Source organism: Acanthochromis polyacanthus, chromosome 7 (assembly GCF_021347895.1).
Source record: "Acanthochromis polyacanthus isolate Apoly-LR-REF ecotype Palm Island chromosome 7, KAUST_Apoly_ChrSc, whole genome shotgun sequence".
Lineage (NCBI taxonomy): Eukaryota > Metazoa > Chordata > Actinopteri > Pomacentridae > Acanthochromis > Acanthochromis polyacanthus.
The window spans coordinates 30,878,421-30,899,551 of NC_067119.1; the positions used below are offsets into that span (position 1 = coordinate 30,878,421).

Sequence of the window (21,131 nt, forward strand, 5' to 3'; positions counted from 1 at the left end):
AGACCCCTATAAATCTGGAGGTCTATATACGCCTGGACCCCGGAATTCATTTGAAAATCGTGACACCTTAGCCAGCCCCAGTTCTCCCATAAATGCAAGGAGCGAGGGAGGGGGAGCTGAGCAAATAAAAAAATAAAAGCTCTGCCCTGCCTTTTTATTGGCCTTTTTTATGGGTGTTAGGATCCTTGAAAGATTAAGCAGGCTGTTAATAGGGACTGGATATTCCATTAGTGGGCTGCATGTTGAGTTCTCACTGGCTTGACAGCAGCTCCCAGCTCTTCTCATTTTTTTGTTACCGTCGAGAGTGCCCGTGGAGCTTTTTTAATTGAGCCGCTCGTAAGCCTTTTGACTGATGTACTGCTGCATCTCAGCTGTAGATTAGAGCCGCTAAGAGAGCGTCATGACCACCGGGCTCTCTTCCTCTGCCTCTATGCATGTGTGAATACCTTCTATCTGTAATTTTTCAGTGCATGCGCTTAAAAATGAATTCCACCAGTAGCCGTTTGATTAGCACAGAAGCCATAATAGTAATTTTACTAGTGCAGTTGCTGCACCACCATCTCCTCAAACTCAATTTCTTTTAGGTCCGTTTTGCTTTTGATTTTACTCTGAGCGAAGTAGAAGATTGCCAGGCGTCTTGTCTTTTTCATTAAGATGCATAAGTGCTTCGAGATTCTTGGTACGTGAAAAGGTGTCGAGATGCTGCGTTTTCTGCCGCTTTTATTTCTCTGCTACAACAGCATGTAATTACAGTCATTAAACTGCAACAGCCTAAGTATGAAAAGTCGTTGTTCAGTGGAATGCTGATTATAAAAGCGTCTTGTGTGTTGAAAGGACCCTTGATGAATGGTAAAGACAAAGTGGCCGAGTTCAGAGTGCTTTGCTGTGGTTTCCCATATCCCCTGAAAGACCAGGAAGGGAGGATGGAGAGACGCAGTGGCAGAGAGGCCAAGATAAGGGGCCACGATCTCTCTTCACAGCACAATTGAAACATAATTATTTCATGCCAGATTGTGTGCTCAGCAAAGCCCTGAATGGGGGCCGACATTTAACTTTAATTAGCTGTGATTTATTCATACTGACTGGATCGCGGGAAGAAATTGGATCATCTGATTATAGTCAAGCATGAAAATGACCTGATTAAACACTTAATGGAACCTAGGGAGAGGGAAACAAGAGGAACCTTGGGTAGAAAACACTAGGACAACATTGTAAAGGAGGAAAGGGAGCTATTTTTTGCTTTATCATTGAAAATCATTGAACCTGAACACTGAATACACTCAGTAGCTAACAGCTATCCTTCTGGTGCTTTTGTAGCCAAAACAGGATGTTGCTTTAACACTTAGGAAGGTTCATTTACGCAGATGGATTTCAGGTTGGACATTTATTCTTACATTTTGCTGTTTTTTTTTTTCCTTTCTCAGGTGTGCCAACGAATGAGAGTCCCGAGTCCAAGACTTGTAGCTCAGCCAAAGTCTCAGGGCTCCAGCGCAGCCAGGAGCAGAGCAACAGTGAGGTGCCCTTTGCGCCTCCCGTGCCCAGCCCCACCCCGGCTTCGGCACCCACGGGCTCCCCTGCCCCCGCAGCGGCGGCGGCACCCCCAGAGCCTCCTAGGTCGCGCCTTCCCACCCCGACTCCTCTCAGTGTCAAGAAGGAGCAGCAGCCTCCACCCCCTGTCCCTACCCCTCCCCTGCTGAGGCTGCCACCCCACCCCCAGCCCCACCCTCCTCATCCACACGTGCACCAGGAGCCCCGTATTCTTCCGCCTCCGCAGCACCATGCGCGGCCAGTAATCTCCCACCAGGTGCATCACCCGCTGCAGTACAACAGCCTCCACGACATCAGGTAATTTGTGACACCAGCATATTTGGTTACTGGGCAGCTACGTATAAAACAGGCCAGCCAATAAGCATTTGGAGTGAAAACCTGCCAACAATAACACACACTGGAGCTGTGTTAGTAGCATATTCAGCAGCATTTTATCCTCAGCTGAGCAGCTGAGATATGTGTGTAGGTCCACTAGAGATCTCTGTGCCGCTGACGTAACAATAAGGGAACAGAAATTCGGCATCCAGAGAGCTGTCTTCACTTCCACTGTTTCACCTTTTGTACCTGATCAAGGTGTCGTATTGCAGAAATCACCACTTTCCTTTAATGTGTTCCTGCCAGTCTAGTGAGAGCAACCTGCAAGAGTTTTCTAAATTAATATAATGTAGTTCAATGTACAATTCTGTATTCTACACAATATTGACTGTTTTCATGTGGATATTGATTTTCCACCTCACAAACTTGCAATAACCAGCTGTCAGATTTACTGTTTTTCATCGAGCAGCTCTGCAGCACAAACAGCACAGGCGACTATTTCCCATTTCACCTCATCTTTTCAGATTATACCCTCACCTATTTTTTTTAGTTCAATATAAAAGGCGTTATTAGAAAATCATTCTTATGTTGTCAAAGCAAAGTGTCAAACTTCATCAGTATAGCTGAAGTAACACTCAGCTACCAACAAAGAAGCAGACATTCTGCGTGAATGCTTTAAAACACAGTCTATGCATGTATTTGCAGAATGCATTGATAAATGTAAATGATCATTGTTTTCATGAAATATGTTTTTCCTTGTATTTCATTTCATCTTCAGCCACAGCAGCAGTCCAGTGGGTCTTCCCAAGCAACACCTACCCCCGTCCCCCCACCACCACATCAGTGGGCTCCCCTCTTCAGCCCCTGCTTTGCCTCTGTCCATAGCCAATCTCTCTACCTCGCACTATTCCTCCCTACGGAGCCCGGCCCATCGCCATTCGGCCATGTTTGCAACCCCAGCCACACTGCCGCCACCACCGACCTTACCGACCAACAGTTTAGTGGTGCCTGGGCACCCCGCCGGCACCCCCTATCCAGGTAAAGCCGCGCACCTCAAATGCTAGATGGCAGCTTCAGTGCAGACACAAAGATACATGGGAGCTATAGAAGTAATGACACTGGCTTTCAGTGCTGCTCCTTTTTGATTTGATTAGTTATCTTTTATAACATATCTTGGCAAAAACCAAAATACCACAAACATTAGTGGTATTTAGTAGGAATCATTTTAGATTTCTTTATCGTCATTGAAGATTTACATTTACACATTGAACGGCATATTCATAGTATACCATATACGCTCTGAACACAGGCTATGCAAAGGTTTGCATACTGTAATTGCCACTTTATATTCCAGAGTGTATTTTATGCTCTGTTTTACAAGACTTGGCTGCACAGCTCGTCTGTTGTCACGTTATAATTGCCGTTCTATAAAAAGCATTATATATGCATGAAATGCTGCACTTTGCACGACTAGTCTTCAGTCTAGACTGATTAGTTGATGATTTTTCTAGTGTTGATGTCATGTAATATGCTATATGATGTTGAAACTAGTGTTCATGTATGATTTGCTGATCTGGTAAGTGCTCATTTACATTTTTACTCACTTATCCTTTGATACTGCATAAAACATTAAATCCAAGCTTATATTTTTATATCACTAATGATGCATGTGATCATTTTTAACATGCTAAATCTATTCATGTATGTCTCTCCTTTACTAATTTTATTCCAAAGGGCTATTGCATTAGTTTAGAAGGTCACACTGATGTCCTTTATTGTGAAAGAAAAGCACATTTGGGTTAATAAGGGCTTTGCCTGATGATGAAAAGATTGCTTCTAGTATTCTTTGCACACCCCATTATTTCAAATCAGTTTTTAACTATGTCTCTGCTTAGTGTGTAGTGATCTCTAAAGCACTGTATGTAGCACACGAGATATTAATGCTGATAACACAGTGGGTAGTTGTAGAAAGTAAGACATATCCAGCTGTTTCCTGGAAGTCAGCATATTTTTGAATGTTAAGGCTGTAAATATGAGGAATGCAGTCCAGTTAGTCCAGCAGCTACAGATAGCTCAAATAGCAAAGAAAATCTCACTTGGGCATTACACAGTAGAAAGGAATCTTAAATGAAAATAAATGGGCTTGGTGGTGACTGGTAGAGAGCACCATAAGTCACTTTCTAAGATGGCCTGTATTTAAGGCAGTGTAGAAATTTTTCAAAGGTCACAAGGTCACTGTAAGAGGGCTTTGATGCATCACTGGAAAATGTCAGGTAATAACTGGACAGCCATCACAGCTGGAGACATCTTCAGCACGTTGAAAGCAGCACTTGCAATAATGGTGCACACAGTCCCAAGTCTGCTGCACCCTCAGAGTTATGTATTCTCTTGCCGACAATATGTGATTTGCAACAGTTTATGTTACGTTCAACAATTTCATCAAAACAGTGCTGCAATATAAGATTAAAAATGTCTCCAGCGATGATGGGTGTCTCCAAAATATGTAACAAATATGCCAGGTGTGCATTGACTTTCTAATAGAGGGCAAGAGTGTGTGTGTTTTCTGCTGGGATGACTCTTGGTTCTCTCTTGTCTTTAGATACCAGCCTGTTGATATCATTCAACCAACCAATCATGTATTGCCAGCCTCATTCGGGGATTCTGATTGGCACATTGTCACAGGCAACTCTCTTACCACCACCAATGAGTCCCCACGTAGAAAACCCTCACAGCATGAGCTGGAGAAACAGAGAATGCCAGGTGACTATTTTCTTTCTTCTCTTTTCCTTGTTGTGAAAACTGACTGGGCGCCCGTGCCTTTTTTTTTCTTGTGTCCTCCCCTTCCCTCCCCCATCCCCCTTTTTTCTTTCTTTCCTTTTTTTTTTGTTTTTTTTGTTTTGGTTTTCCTCGCTCTCCTTTCTTGCAGAGCATGACCTCCTGAGGCAGGAGCTGAACAACCGCTTCCTGGTTCAGAGTTCAGAGCGGGGCCGGGGGCCGTCCGCTTCGCCGCTGGCCCCTGTGTCACTCCTGAGGGCCGAGTTTCACCAACACCAGCACATGCACCAGCACCAACACACCCACCAGCACACCTTCACGCCCTTCCCCGCCAGTCTGCCCCCGGCCGCCATCCTCACCCCGCCCACCGCACCCCCCATGGTGCGTACCCAAGCCAGAAATGTGAGGATAAGTAAAAAGAAATACAAGCTCCCGTAACTTCCCACCAACTCACCTGTCACCCCTCCCGATCTCCTCTTCAATCAGCTCCTCCCTTTTTTTTTTCTTTACCCCCAAATTTACCAAACATGTCCCGTAGCTGTAGGAACCCCTACCTTCGAAAAATATGACACATTCAGTTTGACTTTTGCTCTTTGATTTCTGCATACTGTCCTGCTGACAACAAGCTGGGAGCATGACATCCGCTCACTTTAATTAGGCCAAATGCTGGGCTTATTCAGCTCACCGACTGCCACCTACTGCTGCACAGACCCACACACTAGCATGTCTACTAGTTTGTCCTGATACATGCTAGTTTTTCTCAGATTGGTCAGATCTGATTGTGCTCTGCAGCAGCCATAGTGGAATTATATGCAACCATACATCCACAGTGTGAGATCTTGTCATAGAGGCCATTTTCTGAGTCATGGCACGTGTGCCAACAGGCCGATTACCAAATTTCATTTAAATTATTCACAAACATCTTAACTTTCACATGGATTTTGCTGTTCAGTGTTTGCTGATGATCAAAAAGGGGAATTGCCTGAAGGCAGGCTTTTCAATTGTTTGCATATGGATGTGTTTCAAATGGTTTTAAATGTTTTCATTTGCCTGTTCACAAAGAACTACAAAGGCGCCGTCAAACAGATGTGCGTGTGGGTGCATTCTTCCAGACTTATATATATTTGTGTGCGTTGTGTGCTAGTTCTTTGCCACGTATGTGTGATTGTGTGTGTGTGAGTGCACAGCCCAGAGACGACCATACTTTCCAATGACAAATTCAAAGCTTTGCAGTCGATCAAATGACTTCATTGCGGATAAAGGGGGTGGATGACATCACTGTAAAACTGTTTTGATAATGTTTCTAATTGCTTCCGTGCTTTGACTGCCATCAAGTCTGGAGGGAAGGGCTGGTGGGGGGTTCAACAGCTCTCAGATTAGCACAGAGGAAAAAAGGTTATGACTATTCATCCATCATTTCAAATGCACAGCAATCTCTGACAGTCCATTCAGACGGGTCCCCATTTGTAGCTTTTTGGCATTAGACTAATAGATCTAATCCATCATGTCATGACCTCTGATTAAGAGCCTGTGGTCCCATTAAAGCCCCGCTCCAAGATTATCCCCATCCTGTACAGTAGAAATCAAAGCTCTGGTATTTATGGCATAGTCTCAGATAAGTATAGAGAGAGTTTAGATGGTTTATCTGGTCGGCTGTTCATTCCTGACATGGTAGGAATTATATACAGAACACAGGCCTCTCTTTGAAGATGAAAGAGGCGATTTTCCCCATTTCACTAATTCTGGCATTATTGTAGCCCGTGATGCGCGCGCACACACACACACACACACACACACACACACACACACACACACACACACACACACACACACACACCCACACACCCGTCTCTTGTTGTGTTGTTTCAGTGGGATTTCAGACTGACATTAATGTCCTCTGCCGTTGTTTTTTTTTTGTTCTTCTTTGTTACTTATCTTATGCCTTTTTCCCTCCCTCCTTCCCCTCAGTAACAATGCTGTTTTTCTTCTCTTTGGTGCTTGCTTAGAGAAGCAGGAGTAATGATGATGTTGTGGTTGTTTTTACTGTTCTGTCGTGAAAAGGCAGACCAAGTATTTCCCAGTTGTGCATCGTGTCCCTCTCTCTCTCTCTCTCTCTCTCTCTCTCTCTCTCTGCTACTTTTATTTTCTCCTGCTCTCTGGACGCCCTGTGTCATTTCAACTATGTAACAGCCCTTGGCTAATGGCTGTAATTAATGAAATTATGAAGCCTCTATATTTGTTTATTGTTTTACGCCCTCAAGCAGCTGGCTTGCCAAATGGCAGCACTGAACGCCCGCCCCCTTGCCCCAGCCATGTCTTTATACAAGGAACATCCTTAATTGTTATAAGATGAAATATTAAGCTTTAATTAACCAAAGCTGTTTACTATAAAACTGTGACAGCCACCATAAATTATAAAGGGAAGAGTTTGTGTGTTTTTTTTCTTTTTCTTTTTTTTACGAGGCCATAAAGCGGCCAAAATCCCTTTCCCAGTGTCAGACATTAAACAGGCCGCGCCTTCAGAAATGCAGAGGAGCTGTTTAATGAGCTCGGAAGCTGGCTCGGCGTTTCCTCTCAATAGGCTGTCTGTCTTTGATTTGGGCCCATTATCGCCCACAAACAGGGCCGCCGACACCATCGCTGCCGCTCCTGCCATTTTGTGTGCAGATGTGAACGTCCCTGCTTCACCAGAGGGCCCCCTGACCCTAACCCCCACTGCATCTCCACCGGCAGCTTAGCCAGCCCCCCCCCCCCCCCCCCCCCCAACCCGCCCACCCGCTCTCAACCACCACCCGTGTCGCAGCACACGCGCACACAGAAAATCTGATTCATACTCATTCGTTTTCCCGTTTTTAAGTAAACCCCAAAACATCTTCGCCTGCCGAGAGGCCTTTGTGAAAACACTCGCAAAAAGTACCTGCGAATGGTTTGTGTATTTACGGAACAGGAATAAGTTACTGTCACTTGTAATTAGCCGTTTTCAAAATAGAGAAGCAGTATTGGCTTGCGAACAGACACACAAAGTCCCCATTCATACGCAGAGCAACATTCTCTGTTCTCTCTCTCTCCCTCCTCTCCTTCTCAGCTTACTGACTGGATTCACATGTGTTCAGGGCATGATCGGAAACATTTTTCAGCATAACCGCACAGTTTTTATATGGCAAATTCCAGCTGAAATTATTCTGATGCACATACGTTCTGCCACGGAAAAGGTTTCCTCTCGTCTGTTCGCCATGTTAAGATGGTGTCAGTTTCATTAGGATCAGCCCTAAATTAGGTCCTAACTGTTGCAAATGCCTTCTGCTCAATTCAGTGTCAACAGGCTTTATAAATTCACTCCATGATTTAGCACACAGACCTGCTTTTTTGACTAAATCTCTTTTAGAGTCTGGTTTTCTAACACTGAAAACAAGCTATACGTCTCCCTTCCTGTCTGTACTATCGGGGCTTGTTTTAAGAAGAAAAAAAATGTCTTAGCAGTCAAAAGCAATTAGATTCACATTTCTGCAAATTTTCCAGTGAATAGAAACAACTGGTCTGGTTTTAAAATGGTCTGATTCCTAAGCCGGGCCTCCACGCCCAATGTCTGTATGCTCAATTGGAAAATCATGCAGGCTGTCTTCATCTTGGCAGTCTGCTAAAGCGGTCGTATTGTTAGCGATTTAACTGCCTATCTGACCATGCTGTTTAAGTAAACCCATGACCAGTGCGAGCCAGCTGCTTTACCCTGGGGCTTATTATTCTGGATCAAACCCTGCTTATTACCAGCTACAGATGTTCATCATGTGTTTTGTTTTTGTGATGTAGAAATAATGAGACGTTATTATTAAAGAAAGCTTTTACATGGAGGATTTTGGTTAAGGAGATCATTTCGGGGGCTTTTGTTTCCTAATTTATTGCTTTCTTGTCTTTTCCAGTTCGACAAATACACCCCCAAACTGGACAATCCATTCATCAGACATTCAAACGTGAGTTGCGTTTGTCTTTCTAATTTAAATGTGTTATTTGCATTTGGCAAATCAAATATTTGACATATTTGAATGTTGCCGTGAGAGCATTTACTGTGGCCGTGGCTTTGTGTGTGCATATGCTTGAGTCCTGTACGTATCTCTGTATGATCTTGTTCTGTGTCTTTTTGTGTCTCCCATCCTCCTCTTCTCTTCCCAGTTCTTCCCCTCCTATCCCCCAACCATGCCAGGCATGCCCCCGCTGCTCCCACACTCAGGACCCTTCAGCTCGCTGCAAGGAGCTTTCCAGCCCAAGGTCAGACCCACATCCCTATCCTCTACCAGCAAACAGAGAAGCAGAGAGTTTAGGGAAGCAAGTGATAAAAGAAAGCACAAAAGCATGTACACAGTTGAAACAAAAAGTTGAAAGTAACGCACAAAGAGCAAATCAGAAGTTATGATGCAAATTTGCTATTTTCTTCTTAAAGTAGACGAGTCACCATTTGCCAGAGTAAAAACAACCTAAATTCTTAATGGTATATGATACATAAAGAGAACCAAGACACTGACTATAGAAAATAGTTAAGGGGATATTTAACAAACTACACAAAATACAAAAACCTAATAGTAACTTAGATGAGAAGCACAATGCTGCGGTTTTTGGTTGGGATTTTTTTTTTACGTAAACATTCAGCATCAAAATTGAAATAAGAAATATCCTTAAAGGTTATATTTTTAGAAGAAATGACAAATAAAAAGGTGGTTAATTACTGCAGTTACCCGCCACAGTACATCAGATATTTACCACAGGAAACTCCTTGTGCTGTCTGTCTTGGGTCAGAAAAGCAGCACATCTCATTAAAGCCATTTTAATACCCTATCAGACTAGACTGGGCCTCAACCAGAGTCGGAGCTGCATGCTGAACCAAGTCATGACAGGCCATGCTAGAGATAAGAGCGGGATGTGTGTCCGTTCAGGAGAGCGGAGGAGAGAAGATGCAGGGCATGTGATGGGGTGGGAGGGTGTGAGTCTGTCTGGCAGATGCTCAGGGGCTGTGACCTGGAGTAAGCCACCAATCAAAGCTGGCCTAAATCCCCTGGCCCTATTCCCAATAGGCTCTGTCGTGGAGGGGCCCTTTTGTCAAAGGCCCCTCCAGATGGTTCAAGGAACACTCTTATGCATCCAAAGCCCCTGCTAAGTATTCTTGGAAATAAGCTTGGGGATGAGGGTGGATGGATTGGGATGTATGTTTGTTTGTGGGGGCTGGCAACCCAGGTCACCCTACAGAATCTTCCAATCCCTGATGTGGGATTGACTAATAAGGCTGATCTAGACGCTTGTACTCCAAAGACTTAAAGAGAGATGAGAAGATCAGAGATGTGAGACTCTGGCATGGCTGTGTGCCTACAGCATCACTGCAGTCTTATCTGCACCAGTTATATAGTGTCAGTAGATGATTAGTTATTAGAGTGATTGATGCAGGCATCACTAGCTGGAGGATCTTCTAGTGGCTTTAGAACTGCTTTTTTCTCCATGCTTCTATGCTACAAACGTATATCTAGAACAGTGACGCAAGGCAGAAGATTTAGTCCTGTACCAGTAGTTTGTATGCGAGGACAGAAGTGAAAACTCATTCTTATTCATTCTAGGGCAATATTTAAAAACAAATTAAAAAGAAAAATGCAATTAAAAAGCCTCTACAAATGATGCTCTAGAGGATGCTTCAGGACCCCATTTGAGAATTATTATGAGGGCATTTTTTTGCATACAAAATCTAACAGGGTCAGTTTCTTTCTTAGTCTACATAGATGTTGTATACATGTTTGAACTGATGTAGATTTGTCTGCTCACCATGTTTGTCTTTCTCTTTGTCTCTCTCTCTCCGTCAGGCATCTAATCCTATCGACGTAGCAGCACGTCCTGGAGCAGTACCTCACACACTCCTACAGAAGGATCCACGGGTAAGCATCAGGCTGCCTGTCTGCTCTGTACTTTGCGGTGAAAGCCACACACATGCTGTACATATGTGCGTCAGACAGAAGTGAATGCTTGTCTTTGCATTAATATGTTTCCAAGAAAAGGGATTTCTGCTCATTAATCTCTATGGACACGTGTATCCAAAGCACCTGGAAACAAAACGGACACACATTTTTACATTCTGACTATTTATGTCTGTCTCTGGTGATAATGATTATCTGTTTGTCCATACAGATAACAGATCCGTTCAGGACATCTGTTAGGGTAAGTACACACCTCATCCGTTTGTCGTTAAATGCTTCATCTCTCTGGCCAGGCCACAAAGTCTAAAACTGCAAATTCTTCACCATCAAGCAAATGCAGGGTTTTGGCTGCATTTACAGTTAGCTTTGAGGTCTGTATTGGGTTAAAGTCAGGGTTAGATTTTCTTAATCCGTTGCCTGGTTGAAAATTCTGACGAGTTCCCACTTTGTAGTTTGGCCAGAAAACTCTCAATGCCAAATTCCATTTTTAGCTCCCCATATCAAAGCCAGCAGGCTAACCTCAGTTTCTCTCTAAATTTTTAGAAACCTGGCAAGTGGTGCGCAGTGCATGTCCAGATCGCATGGCAGATCTACCACCACCAGCAGAAAATGAAGGTGCGTGAGATGGATAATGACGTCTTGCAGGGATCTTGCTGTCATGTAAAATCAGATTATGGTTGGTTATGGAATAATGACACAAATAGCTCACTTACTGGATACACAGTAGGACCGATCATGTCATAGTTGGATCATTACCTGTAAAATAATCGCATTACTAGATTCAATAGGACCATGTGTGTAGGAAAAAGCAGATAATGACAACAGAGGGCCCTTAAGGAAACCAACTCCAGCAAAAATGTTACCTCCTCTTGTTAAGTCTTCTATCTTTCAGAGAGTATTTATTAAAGTAACGCACTCTCAAACATAAAGAAGGTTGTACTTTGTAGGCATAGCTAACGATTATATGCATGACTGTCTCCATCTCTATAAGAGAAGAGATAGATCGTAAACTACATTTATAGCATGTACCAAAATGCAACATGTGAAAACAGACTCAAAATGCTTGTGTGGAAATACTCCTCTCACTGACAGAGGATGACGTGGCCTCGCCATGGAGATCCTCTGCTAATGCTACTAGCCCTGTGCTGTCAGTTCTTCTCGGGCCCTGAACCTCCGTTACCAAGGATTTAGCATCCCTAATCAGCTTACATATATTTGTTATAACACAGCTGGGCAGAATTGGAGACACAGAGCCATTGTTGATTCTCTGTCCTCCTCTGATCTCTCACCCAGTGTAGCTGAGGATAAATCCCCCTCACTCTGCTGCTGGAAATGTTGTGTACCAACCTAATTTTCTTTGTCTCTGCCTCTCTCGACTGTAGCAAATGCAGGTGGATCCTCACAAACTAGACATGAATGGGAAGCTGGACTTGTTCAGTCGACCCCCGGCTCCAGGAGTCTTCCCGGGGTTCCCTTACCCTCATGATCTGGCGCGACCCCTCTTCTCCTCCACAGGTCAGTTCCAGTATCCAGCAAATGTATGCAGCTTCCACACAAAGTGAAGCCATTTAAAACACTCAAACTATCCCATTCTCAAAGCCTTTCAACGGCGTTTTTAACTTCATGCAAATCAGCATGTATAACCGCATGTCAGAAAAACACTGTAATGAAATGGCACTGGTTTTTTCCCCTCTCATGTAATGTTCACTTAATTATAGTGCTTTCGTAGCAAATGTTTTGCCAGTAAAGCGAGTCAGATATGTCTATGAATATGCATGACTCTCAGTTAGGTAATTGACTGATTTGCCCTGCGTTGGAGGGCAACAGAGAGGAGAACGGCCTTTGACTGGTAATTATGCAGTGGTGTGTCGGAGGCACTCATGTAATTGGTTCTTTCATTAACGATTCATGGAATATGGGTGATGGTTGTGGTGTTTTGTGAAAGAGCCGAGCTTGTTGCACATTCGAGAGCTGACCTCCCTAAACTGCTGTAGCTTCGTGCACAAACAGTTGCAGTAAAAGCAAAATATCAATGGCATTAGTCAGCCATCCTTTGTCTTATCCAGCCAGCATGCATATTCAACCACTTCTCGATGCTCTAGCAGGCACACACTTGTTAATATTTACATTTTTTTAAAGTCGGACTGATTACAGGGAGCAGAATTAAAGTTGTTTTTAATGGAGAAATGCTTTGTCTTTGCATGGCTTCTTAGAGAGCTTATTGCGGTCTGATTGGATAATAATAACACTATTTTATCATCTCTGCTCTGATAGGCTCCGGACACCCAGCGCCCTCCCCGTATGGCCCCGCCCCCCACCCCAGCGGCTTCCTGCCTCCTAGCCATTTGGCAGGTAAGTGTAAGTAACCCCAAGTTTACCATTTTTTATACATTTATCTCCTCTTTCTGCCCATTTATCTGTCACTCACTCTCTCTCTCTTTTGCACTCATGTTTCAAACACATTACAAGTCACCAGGGTGCAAGTTGAATCATTGATATTTCTAATTTTTGATCTCGGGTTCACCTCAAGGTTAATGTAGAATCCGGTTTGCCACAGCCAGCTGCAGCACTTTCTTGAGCGCATTTGTAGTTTACGATAATAGAGTGTAGCCATCCTGTAATCAGCCAGCGTGATTCATAACTCAGTTTTTAAATAACTCTGTCTGGGGTTATTAAAAAGGACGTAGCTTTCAACCTCCAGACCTATTTGTCAACCCTCATTTATTTGGGCAAACTAAATGCACTGCAGCAGCATATATGGCACTGTTTTCTCTCAGCTTGCAAAGGGGAATAATGGAGGGTACTTCATGGTGTTAGACTGATTTGTGCATTTAATTGTTTGCTTTTTACTTTTTCATTTATTTTCCACTATTCTCTCAGAAACACTGTTTTGAGTGGCAAGTTGATTTCATGGAATAAATCCTTGAACCAATCCATTTAGTGCTTATGAATACATGGTAGGAGGGAGATTTAGTCAACGAAATGTTCCCACTAAGGGAATTCATGTGTGAGGCAGAGGAGATTTCTCAATTGTTGTCTGTTGTGATGTATTAAGAAGCCCCACAACTACAAATCCTTGAACCCTAATCTGTTATTAACTTCCCGATGAATTATCCCTGATTTAAAATGGGACCGCAAATTACCATTTGACGAATGTTGTTGATTGACTTTGTGTTATTCCTGTAAATTTGGAGGCTGTGACAGCGGAGTCCATCAGGCACTGATTCTCCAGTTAAATCACTGCACTCTGTCTAGGCTAATTTTTACAGCTCCTAATTCCCCTGTCCTACCACAGTCCATTTTCAGCACAGCTCCGAGAACTCAAAACTAATTCCCCCAAACAAACAGTGTTGTTCCACGAGCCCAAACAGGGTCAGAGGCACTCCACTCCCGATAGTGGCAGTGAATCCAGCATCCAGTCGACCTGGCTACTGCAGGCTTACCCAGGCACAGAGCTAGGGTGGCAGCGCTAAAAAAAACCACAGCTCGCTTGTAAGAGAAAAGCTGAGTGAAACGGGTTGGTGTTGGGGGTGAGCACCGCTAGCCAGCCCCCCCTTTTGCTAATCCCTGTTTGGCATTTTGCAGATCCTTTCAGTCGCTCCAGTTCCTTTGGCGGCCTCGGCAACCTTTCAAGCAGTGCCTTCGGAGGATTAGGCAACCCCTCGCTTGGTAAGCGCTGGCCCCCTCTCCTCCTCCACCGCTCCCCCCTTCAATCTGGCCCCTATGGCCAGTAACAGAACAGAGCAGGACAGCGTTAGACCACAGGGAGAGCCAGGAGGGGAGGAAAAAAATCAAGACACTTAGCTCTAGTTTCTGTGTCAAAACAGCCTTAGCCCAGGGAGGCCCAACAAGGCAGTACAACACACCACAGCAAACCTCCTCCCTGCCTCCACTTCATCTACCAACCATGTCCCAGCAGCCTGGCTTTAATCTGGCTGTGCCGCTGCCAACAGGCACTCTCAGGTCTGCTGTTTGGTGGCAATTCATCTATTAATTATTTGACAAGCCCCTTCTGCACCACCATGGAGGCCTTTCTCTTCTCCCTCTGCATCCTCCTCTTTATGCCTTTCTCTCTTTCTCTTCATCCCTCCTATTTTTGTGTGCCAAATCGGTCACCCTGTTGTGAAAATGGATGTGATTGGAATAGACATGCCGTGGAATGCTAAGGTCTCCCTTGGCTTTTCACAGCCCTCAACTCCAGAGGGCAAGTGAGTCTCCCCTGTTCATCCGGTGCAGAAAAGGGAGGGGGGGGGCCCTTTAGTCTAAAAGCAAATGAGTAGAGTTTTTTTTCTCTGGTGGGGGGAGCCATTAACCTCTAACTCTTTCAAACAGCTTCAGTGAGAGAACCTCCAGAGACAAAGACAAAAGCAGCTTTTGTTGTTGAGTCTTTCTCATCTTATGTGTCCTCAAGAAGGTTTTGTGCCCAATTAACTTACAGTGGGTCCCACGCCTGTCTCCTTCTTTCCTTCAGGGTCCAACAGTGTGTTTGGCAGCAAGGAGGGGCCAGGAGGACTGCCCACATTTGGCAGCCCCCACCACGACACCTGGAACAGGCTTCGGCGCACCCCACCATCTTTCCCCACCCCACCGCAGTGGCCCAAAACCGCAGACGCTGAGAGAAGCAGCTCAGCCAACAGCCACGAGAGAGAGCGGGAGAGAGAACGGGAAAGAGAGAGGGAAAGGGAGAGGGAAAGAGAGAAAAGAGATTCGTCCATCGGCAAAGAAGAGAAGGATAAAGACAGGTGAGTTCAGGCAAAACAATCAGTGTTTGTTTTAGACACTTTTTAAGTAATATTTAGAGAATAATAGCTTTCAGTGTATCCTATGTCACCCAGATGGATATAAATTGTGCATATTTGCATACAAATTAAAAAAAACTGTCCACATAAGTGCGAAAATATTTGATAACAACTCCAAAAATATATCCAAAATAATGAGCCCTTTTTCAGCTTACATTAGCATATATACAAGATGATCAACTTACATTCGGGCAAAACAACAACACTTGAGTCACCCAAATCACAGAAAAGAAAAAAAAAATGTGACATTTCTCCAGTTAGTCATTAGTAGTATCCATGGAAACTGAAATAAATTTAATTCATGTATCCAACAAGGAAACAGACACAAATCAAACAGGCAACAAGCAGCTTTGAGAGAAGCTATTTGTCAAGAATTAATTGGATGAATCTCTGTGGATGGTATTCTAGCAGAGCGTAGGGGTTACTGTCAAATTTAAAAGCAGTAAACATCATAGGAAGAGCTTGGTAACTTGTAATTTTTGAAGAGATTTACAACAGAAAATTAGTCAATGTAAATCATAACCAAACACAGTCTACTGAGGGACTAACAAAGCTGTTAAATTGTGTCATTACAGGGATTCTGTGGATCGCAACCGTCACTCCAACCGTTCATCTCCAGCCTCAGCACCGGTCAGCTACCAGATCAGCAGCCTGATTCGCTCAAACAGCCAGAACTCTAGTGATTCAGGTCGGCATCACAGTGGCAGCGTGGACCGGGTCCGTGAGGCGGAGAAGGAGCTGCTAGAGCGCCACAGAGAATCTTCCACACTCGCCGATGTGAAGGTGAAGGAGAGTCGCTCACCAGGCAAGGAGATGCTTGAGAGGAGACCCTCGGAAGACTCCATCAAACCGGCTCAGCGTTCTCCTTCTCCGTACTCCAAGGCCGTGATCAGTGAGCAGGGTCTGAAGATGGCAGGTGGGCCTCCGTGCACACTGAAGGACAGCGAGAGGAAAGAGCCTCCACCAGCAGATCTGCTCCACAAGGTGAAAAATGACATGAAGATAAAGGAGGAGAGGAAGGAGGAGCAGGAGGTCATGGTGGTGAGTTCGGAGCCAGCTCCTCAACCACAGGCCCAAGCACTTCCTGTCCCCATCAGCCAACCAGGAAACCCACACCACCACCATCCACCGTTGTCCCAGCAGCCCCCTCTTCCCTCGCCCCGTGGTAGTGACATCCCAGCACCAGGCCTGCATGGTGTCCCCATGGCACACTCCCTGCCACTTTCAATGAGTGCCATGCCCCAGATGGGAAGCCTCAATGTGCTCGACCGGGCTCGTATGGCACCCTTCATGGGAGTGAGCCCACTGGCGGGCAGAGAGCGCTTGCCCCACACAGCCTTCCCTTGGGACCCTCTTAGAGAGGCCTACCGCAGCCTAGACCTGCAGCGGCGCATGGACTTCCAGCTCAGGGCCGAGCAAGGACATCGCTTCCCCAGTGTGTACGACCAGGAGCGAGCCTACCGCGAGAGGGAGGCTCACGACTACTCCCACCACGAGCACCTGTTGGAGGTGCGCAGGGAGCACGAGAGGATGCGACAGCAGGCAGAGGAGCGAGAGCGCCTCCACCTGAGGGAGGAGTTAGACAGAGCGCGCCTCCACCAGCTTCACCAGTCCCCTATGGAGGGCCATCTACCCCACATGCCCCCCTTTATGCCCCACCTAGGCGGCATGCCCTACCCCAGACTCAGCCCCTCCACCGGCCATAACGGCCCTCTGAACAGAACACCTCCTACTGCAGCACTGAGTGCGCCCCCACCCCTTGTGCCAGCTGGCAGTGCCAGGCCAGCCTCGCCCCGGAGGACTACCCCCCTCACCACCACCAGGACCACGGGACTACTCCCCATCTCGCAACCCCAAAGAGGTAGAGGCTCGGTAGCTTCTTGGAAAACGTGCACAAAGTCTTACTGGGCGCACTCACAGGCCCTCCACCCCCTAATTTGAAATGTTGTGAACAAAATGCACTGCTCTTCACCAGAGAGGAGCACAACTTCCTAAGGGAAAGGGTATGATTGTACAAAGTAAAGGTGTGTAAGGCTGATTAAGCACATGCCATGACTTTATTTTTAGTGGACTGGAGGTTGAATAATGTCGGTAAAGAGAACACAAATATGTGTATGTTTATTTCCGACTTAAATATTTGATAATTATTAATATATTAATCCAATACCTTTTTTCAGCTTTGTGCGAAAAGAGAGGTCCTGAAACGAGTTTGTACATTTCCTATCCTTGTTCCATGTATAGATATCATTTCTATGAATTTTATGTATTTTGTGCATTAGTCACGCCTTTTACAATATTTATCCCAGTTGATTGTGAGACATATCCCTTATGACCCACTGTAAAGACTGGATTTGGTTTCAACCTTCAGTAATTTAACCTCATGGTACCAGGATATCCTCAACGATGACAATGTACAATGCTACATTACGGATTTGTTTTGTTCATTTGTTTTGCCTTTGAGATATGCAGATAAATATATATTATGAGGTCTCTGTTCAGTCTCTGTAAAGAATACTGATGTAAATAACTTGTTGATATTCCTTCGCTGCAAGATTACCATGTAAATTTATTAGGCTTTTAACCATTTCTAGAAAAACAAAATTAAATGAAACATGGGGAATCGCTTGCCTGTTGAGCATCGTGTTAACAGACAAGCCTGGCCAATGGATGGGAAGTATGAAGGGAGGGTGTTGTAAGGAGGCCTAGATGGATCATCTGCAATCTATGCAAAGCAGCACACAGCACCCTAATGAAGAATTCACCTGGAGGGAGCAGACGATGCTGGTGATACTGAGAGAAACTTGGATTAACACGTGTTTATATTTACCAATGAAATAATGATGGAATTAAAAGACTTCCAAGTCACAAACTGGACCAGCCCCAGACAGAAAAGGACACTATTCAGTGGATGGCAAACGGACATTCTCTGTCAACCTTGTGGTGTTGTGCAGTTGTTTTTCTTAGACTCTTGTATACAAACAAGTAGAGTTTAGGCGTGCAAAAAATGAAAATGAACATTCATGGTTTAAATGTACGGAATAAAGTTTGGACCTAATGTCAAACATTTCCTGCTTATCTTTCATCCTGTTATTCATTGTCAGCGCTGAGTGCAAGCAGTGAACTTGTCTGTGAGCCAAAGCTACTGAGTGGTATGTTTATGTGAGCTTGATAGTTTTCCAATAACGCTTGTGCCTCCGTTTTCAGCATTTAGAGTATTTGCTCATCTGATACCAAGCTATTACTTTGAAATCATAAAGGCAACTGACTTGGCTGGCAGAGTAGCCTAAGCCATCAGATCATTTGACCATAATCTGTCATACATGGGCTGCAGAGCTCTTCAGAGGGAATCGATGAGATTGGGCCAAGGCAATACAGGGATGGACTAATAGAACATTGATTTTGTATGAAAGCAGGTTTTGAGTGTTTGTGTTGCAGGTAACCGGTATTGACTGGCAGCCCAGCGGCATATTGACCCGCGGTCTGGACTCATTAAGAGGAGCAATGCCTGGGAGGCAGGCTATCGGATGGTGGAAGAGAGGCTCCTCTCCCTTCTCATACGCCTGCTCTCCTCATGCACAGCACTCATCTGCTTTTCTAATGAGGCCGGAAGGCACTCTGGAGTGGGCCGCCAAGGGAGCCCTGAGGTGCCCCGTCCTGTTATTGACAAGACCGTGGCTGTGCTTGCCGCCTGTCCAGAGACTGCCAATTCATCCTGATAATGCCCTGACTACTCATCTTGCTGCTGTGTGCCGTGAGGCCCACCAATCCCGTCCCATGGTATCAGCCCATAATGACAGCGTGGATCAAACCATGGCCAGGTCATTAGGGGATGTTATTGAAAATCAATGGCGCTCCTGTGTCTCACACACTCCAGCAGGGGTTTTTGAAAGGGCTCCTTGAAAAGACTGTTTGCCAGAATGTGGCTGGCGTATTGGGAAGACTTAAATCACTATCACTTTCAATTTAGGCTCCTGGTAATTGAAGCACATATTCCTCCTACGGGTAGCATCTGTCAGTGGCCAGCCTCACTTTACCTTTGTGTGCTTTTAGTCCCAATAATCTAGTCAACAACAGGTACTTAACCCCTGTACTTGTTACTGCATAGAGATTTTTCCTGTAACTATTATTTACCAAGCCAGCTTTGGCAGAAGAAAAAACACACACCTTAAATTTCCCCCCGACTCAATCACTCTGTCCTGTGCTCTATCCATTTTACGCCTGAGTGTGGAACGGCCCTCCGGAGATGAAAAGCTCCATCAATTTCACTCATCGTCTAGCAAGGTCAATTTATTTCAGCACACAGTCCATCATCAGATGGGAATCAATTGACACATTGCCTAGCATATCCAACCCAAGGTGGATTATTACAGCGTCTGCAATTGTCAGCTCCTTTCCAGAGCTATTCTTCATGCATCCAGGCCTTTTTTGTTGCTTTTCTATATTTACTTGCTCATAATTTCCTATTTGATGGAACATTGTGACTATGACAGGACTTCATGTAGCAGCTTGTCACCAAAAAGCGACTTTTTTTTTTACACATTTCTCCGCTATAATCCCAATTAATAGGATACGGTGGTATCTGAGGTAAGACATTGTTTTATTGTTCCACTAATCCCCTTCATTTATCTGTGAGAAACCTCAATGCTGAGGGTTTGGGATTGAATTTTCATGGTCTCAAATACCTCCAAAAAGCGCTTGGCACAGAGCTCACCCCAGATTCAGCGAACAGTGGAACAGGCCTAAGGGGCTTTTATAGAGCACAATGGCAGCTAATAACACAGTGCCAAGCTAATAAGATGGGCAACAAATGAATGGTTCGGTCCAAGCTCCTTTTCTCTCTTGCTCACTCTTCCCCGCTGATAAAACATGTATGAAAGCGTTTTTGAGCCGCTATGTAGTGGCTCCCTAGACTTTTTTCCCCAGCGAGAGCTAATGCATTAGTTCCCATTTGAAGGCTGTTTTGAAATGGAGATTGGTAATGAGACGGGAGGCCCCCGCCATGATCACATTTGGATTGCCGGGGCCTCCGCTGGGCCTGGTAATTTGGGAGACCGTGGCTCTGCTCGGAGTTCAAGCCCATCTCTCTGCGGGGGTTAGCAAACCCTGACGAGAGCCATTCTGAACCACTAAACTATATCTGAACTGTGAATTTAGGGAGCGAGCACCAAGTCAAGGGCTTTGGCAGTGGATCCCTGTCACAGCGCTCTTTGTAGACTGCATGTTGTTTTGACCACCTAAAAAGGCTAGCAGCATACATGCTTCCATGCTGCCATCTTTTTTTAGCTCTCAATGTCAACAGAGCGGCAGCTGACAGAAACCAGGCCAGTCAGTGGTTAAGGAGCTGACTTGGAAACAGCCAAATGGTGTGAATTCCAGACCCTGGTGACAAAGTGCTGTCTAATGTCTTTGCACCTCTGGACCTATGACAAATATTCCGGCTGTCTCACACCAGCACCACTATTGCTGTGCAAGGAGACCAGCCAACACAGCCTAGCAGAAGGAGTATACTGTAAATCCCTCACAGAGGAACCTCAGAGAGCACCATGTGAGACAGGGAGGAGTAAAAGAGAATTAAGGGAAATGGAAAAGGAGGAGGTCCAGAACAGCCACCAGCCAAAATAAGTTTTCCACTTTGATTCAATTTTGAGGATTTTTCCAGCCTTTAGTGGAACCTCACAATCTCCCACACTGGCCATATTATGTACACAAGCCATAAAAAATGAATAACATTTATGCAGCTGGGTGC

At 45.0% G+C, this 21,131-nt stretch overlaps 1 protein-coding gene across 1 annotated transcript in view; it reads left to right on the top strand.

The window, feature by feature from the left end:
- fbrsl1 (fibrosin-like 1) overlaps nt 1-18,449 on the top strand; it is a 340,438-nt gene extending 321,989 nt beyond the window's left edge. The window contains 14 exon segments of the mRNA XM_051950361.1: nt 1,425-1,845; nt 2,642-2,901; nt 4,790-5,040; nt 8,556-8,606; nt 8,806-8,901; nt 10,476-10,547; nt 10,798-10,827; nt 11,130-11,201; nt 11,969-12,101; nt 12,861-12,944; nt 14,172-14,255; nt 15,058-15,328; nt 15,961-17,203; nt 17,205-18,449. Of these exon segments, the coding sequence (XP_051806321.1) occupies nt 1,425-1,845; nt 2,642-2,901; nt 4,790-5,040; nt 8,556-8,606; nt 8,806-8,901; nt 10,476-10,547; nt 10,798-10,827; nt 11,130-11,201; nt 11,969-12,101; nt 12,861-12,944; nt 14,172-14,255; nt 15,058-15,328; nt 15,961-17,203; nt 17,205-17,261 (3,125 nt within the window). The 3' untranslated portion in view covers nt 17,262-18,449.
- Nucleotides 18,450-21,131: the final 2,682 nt, after the last annotated feature.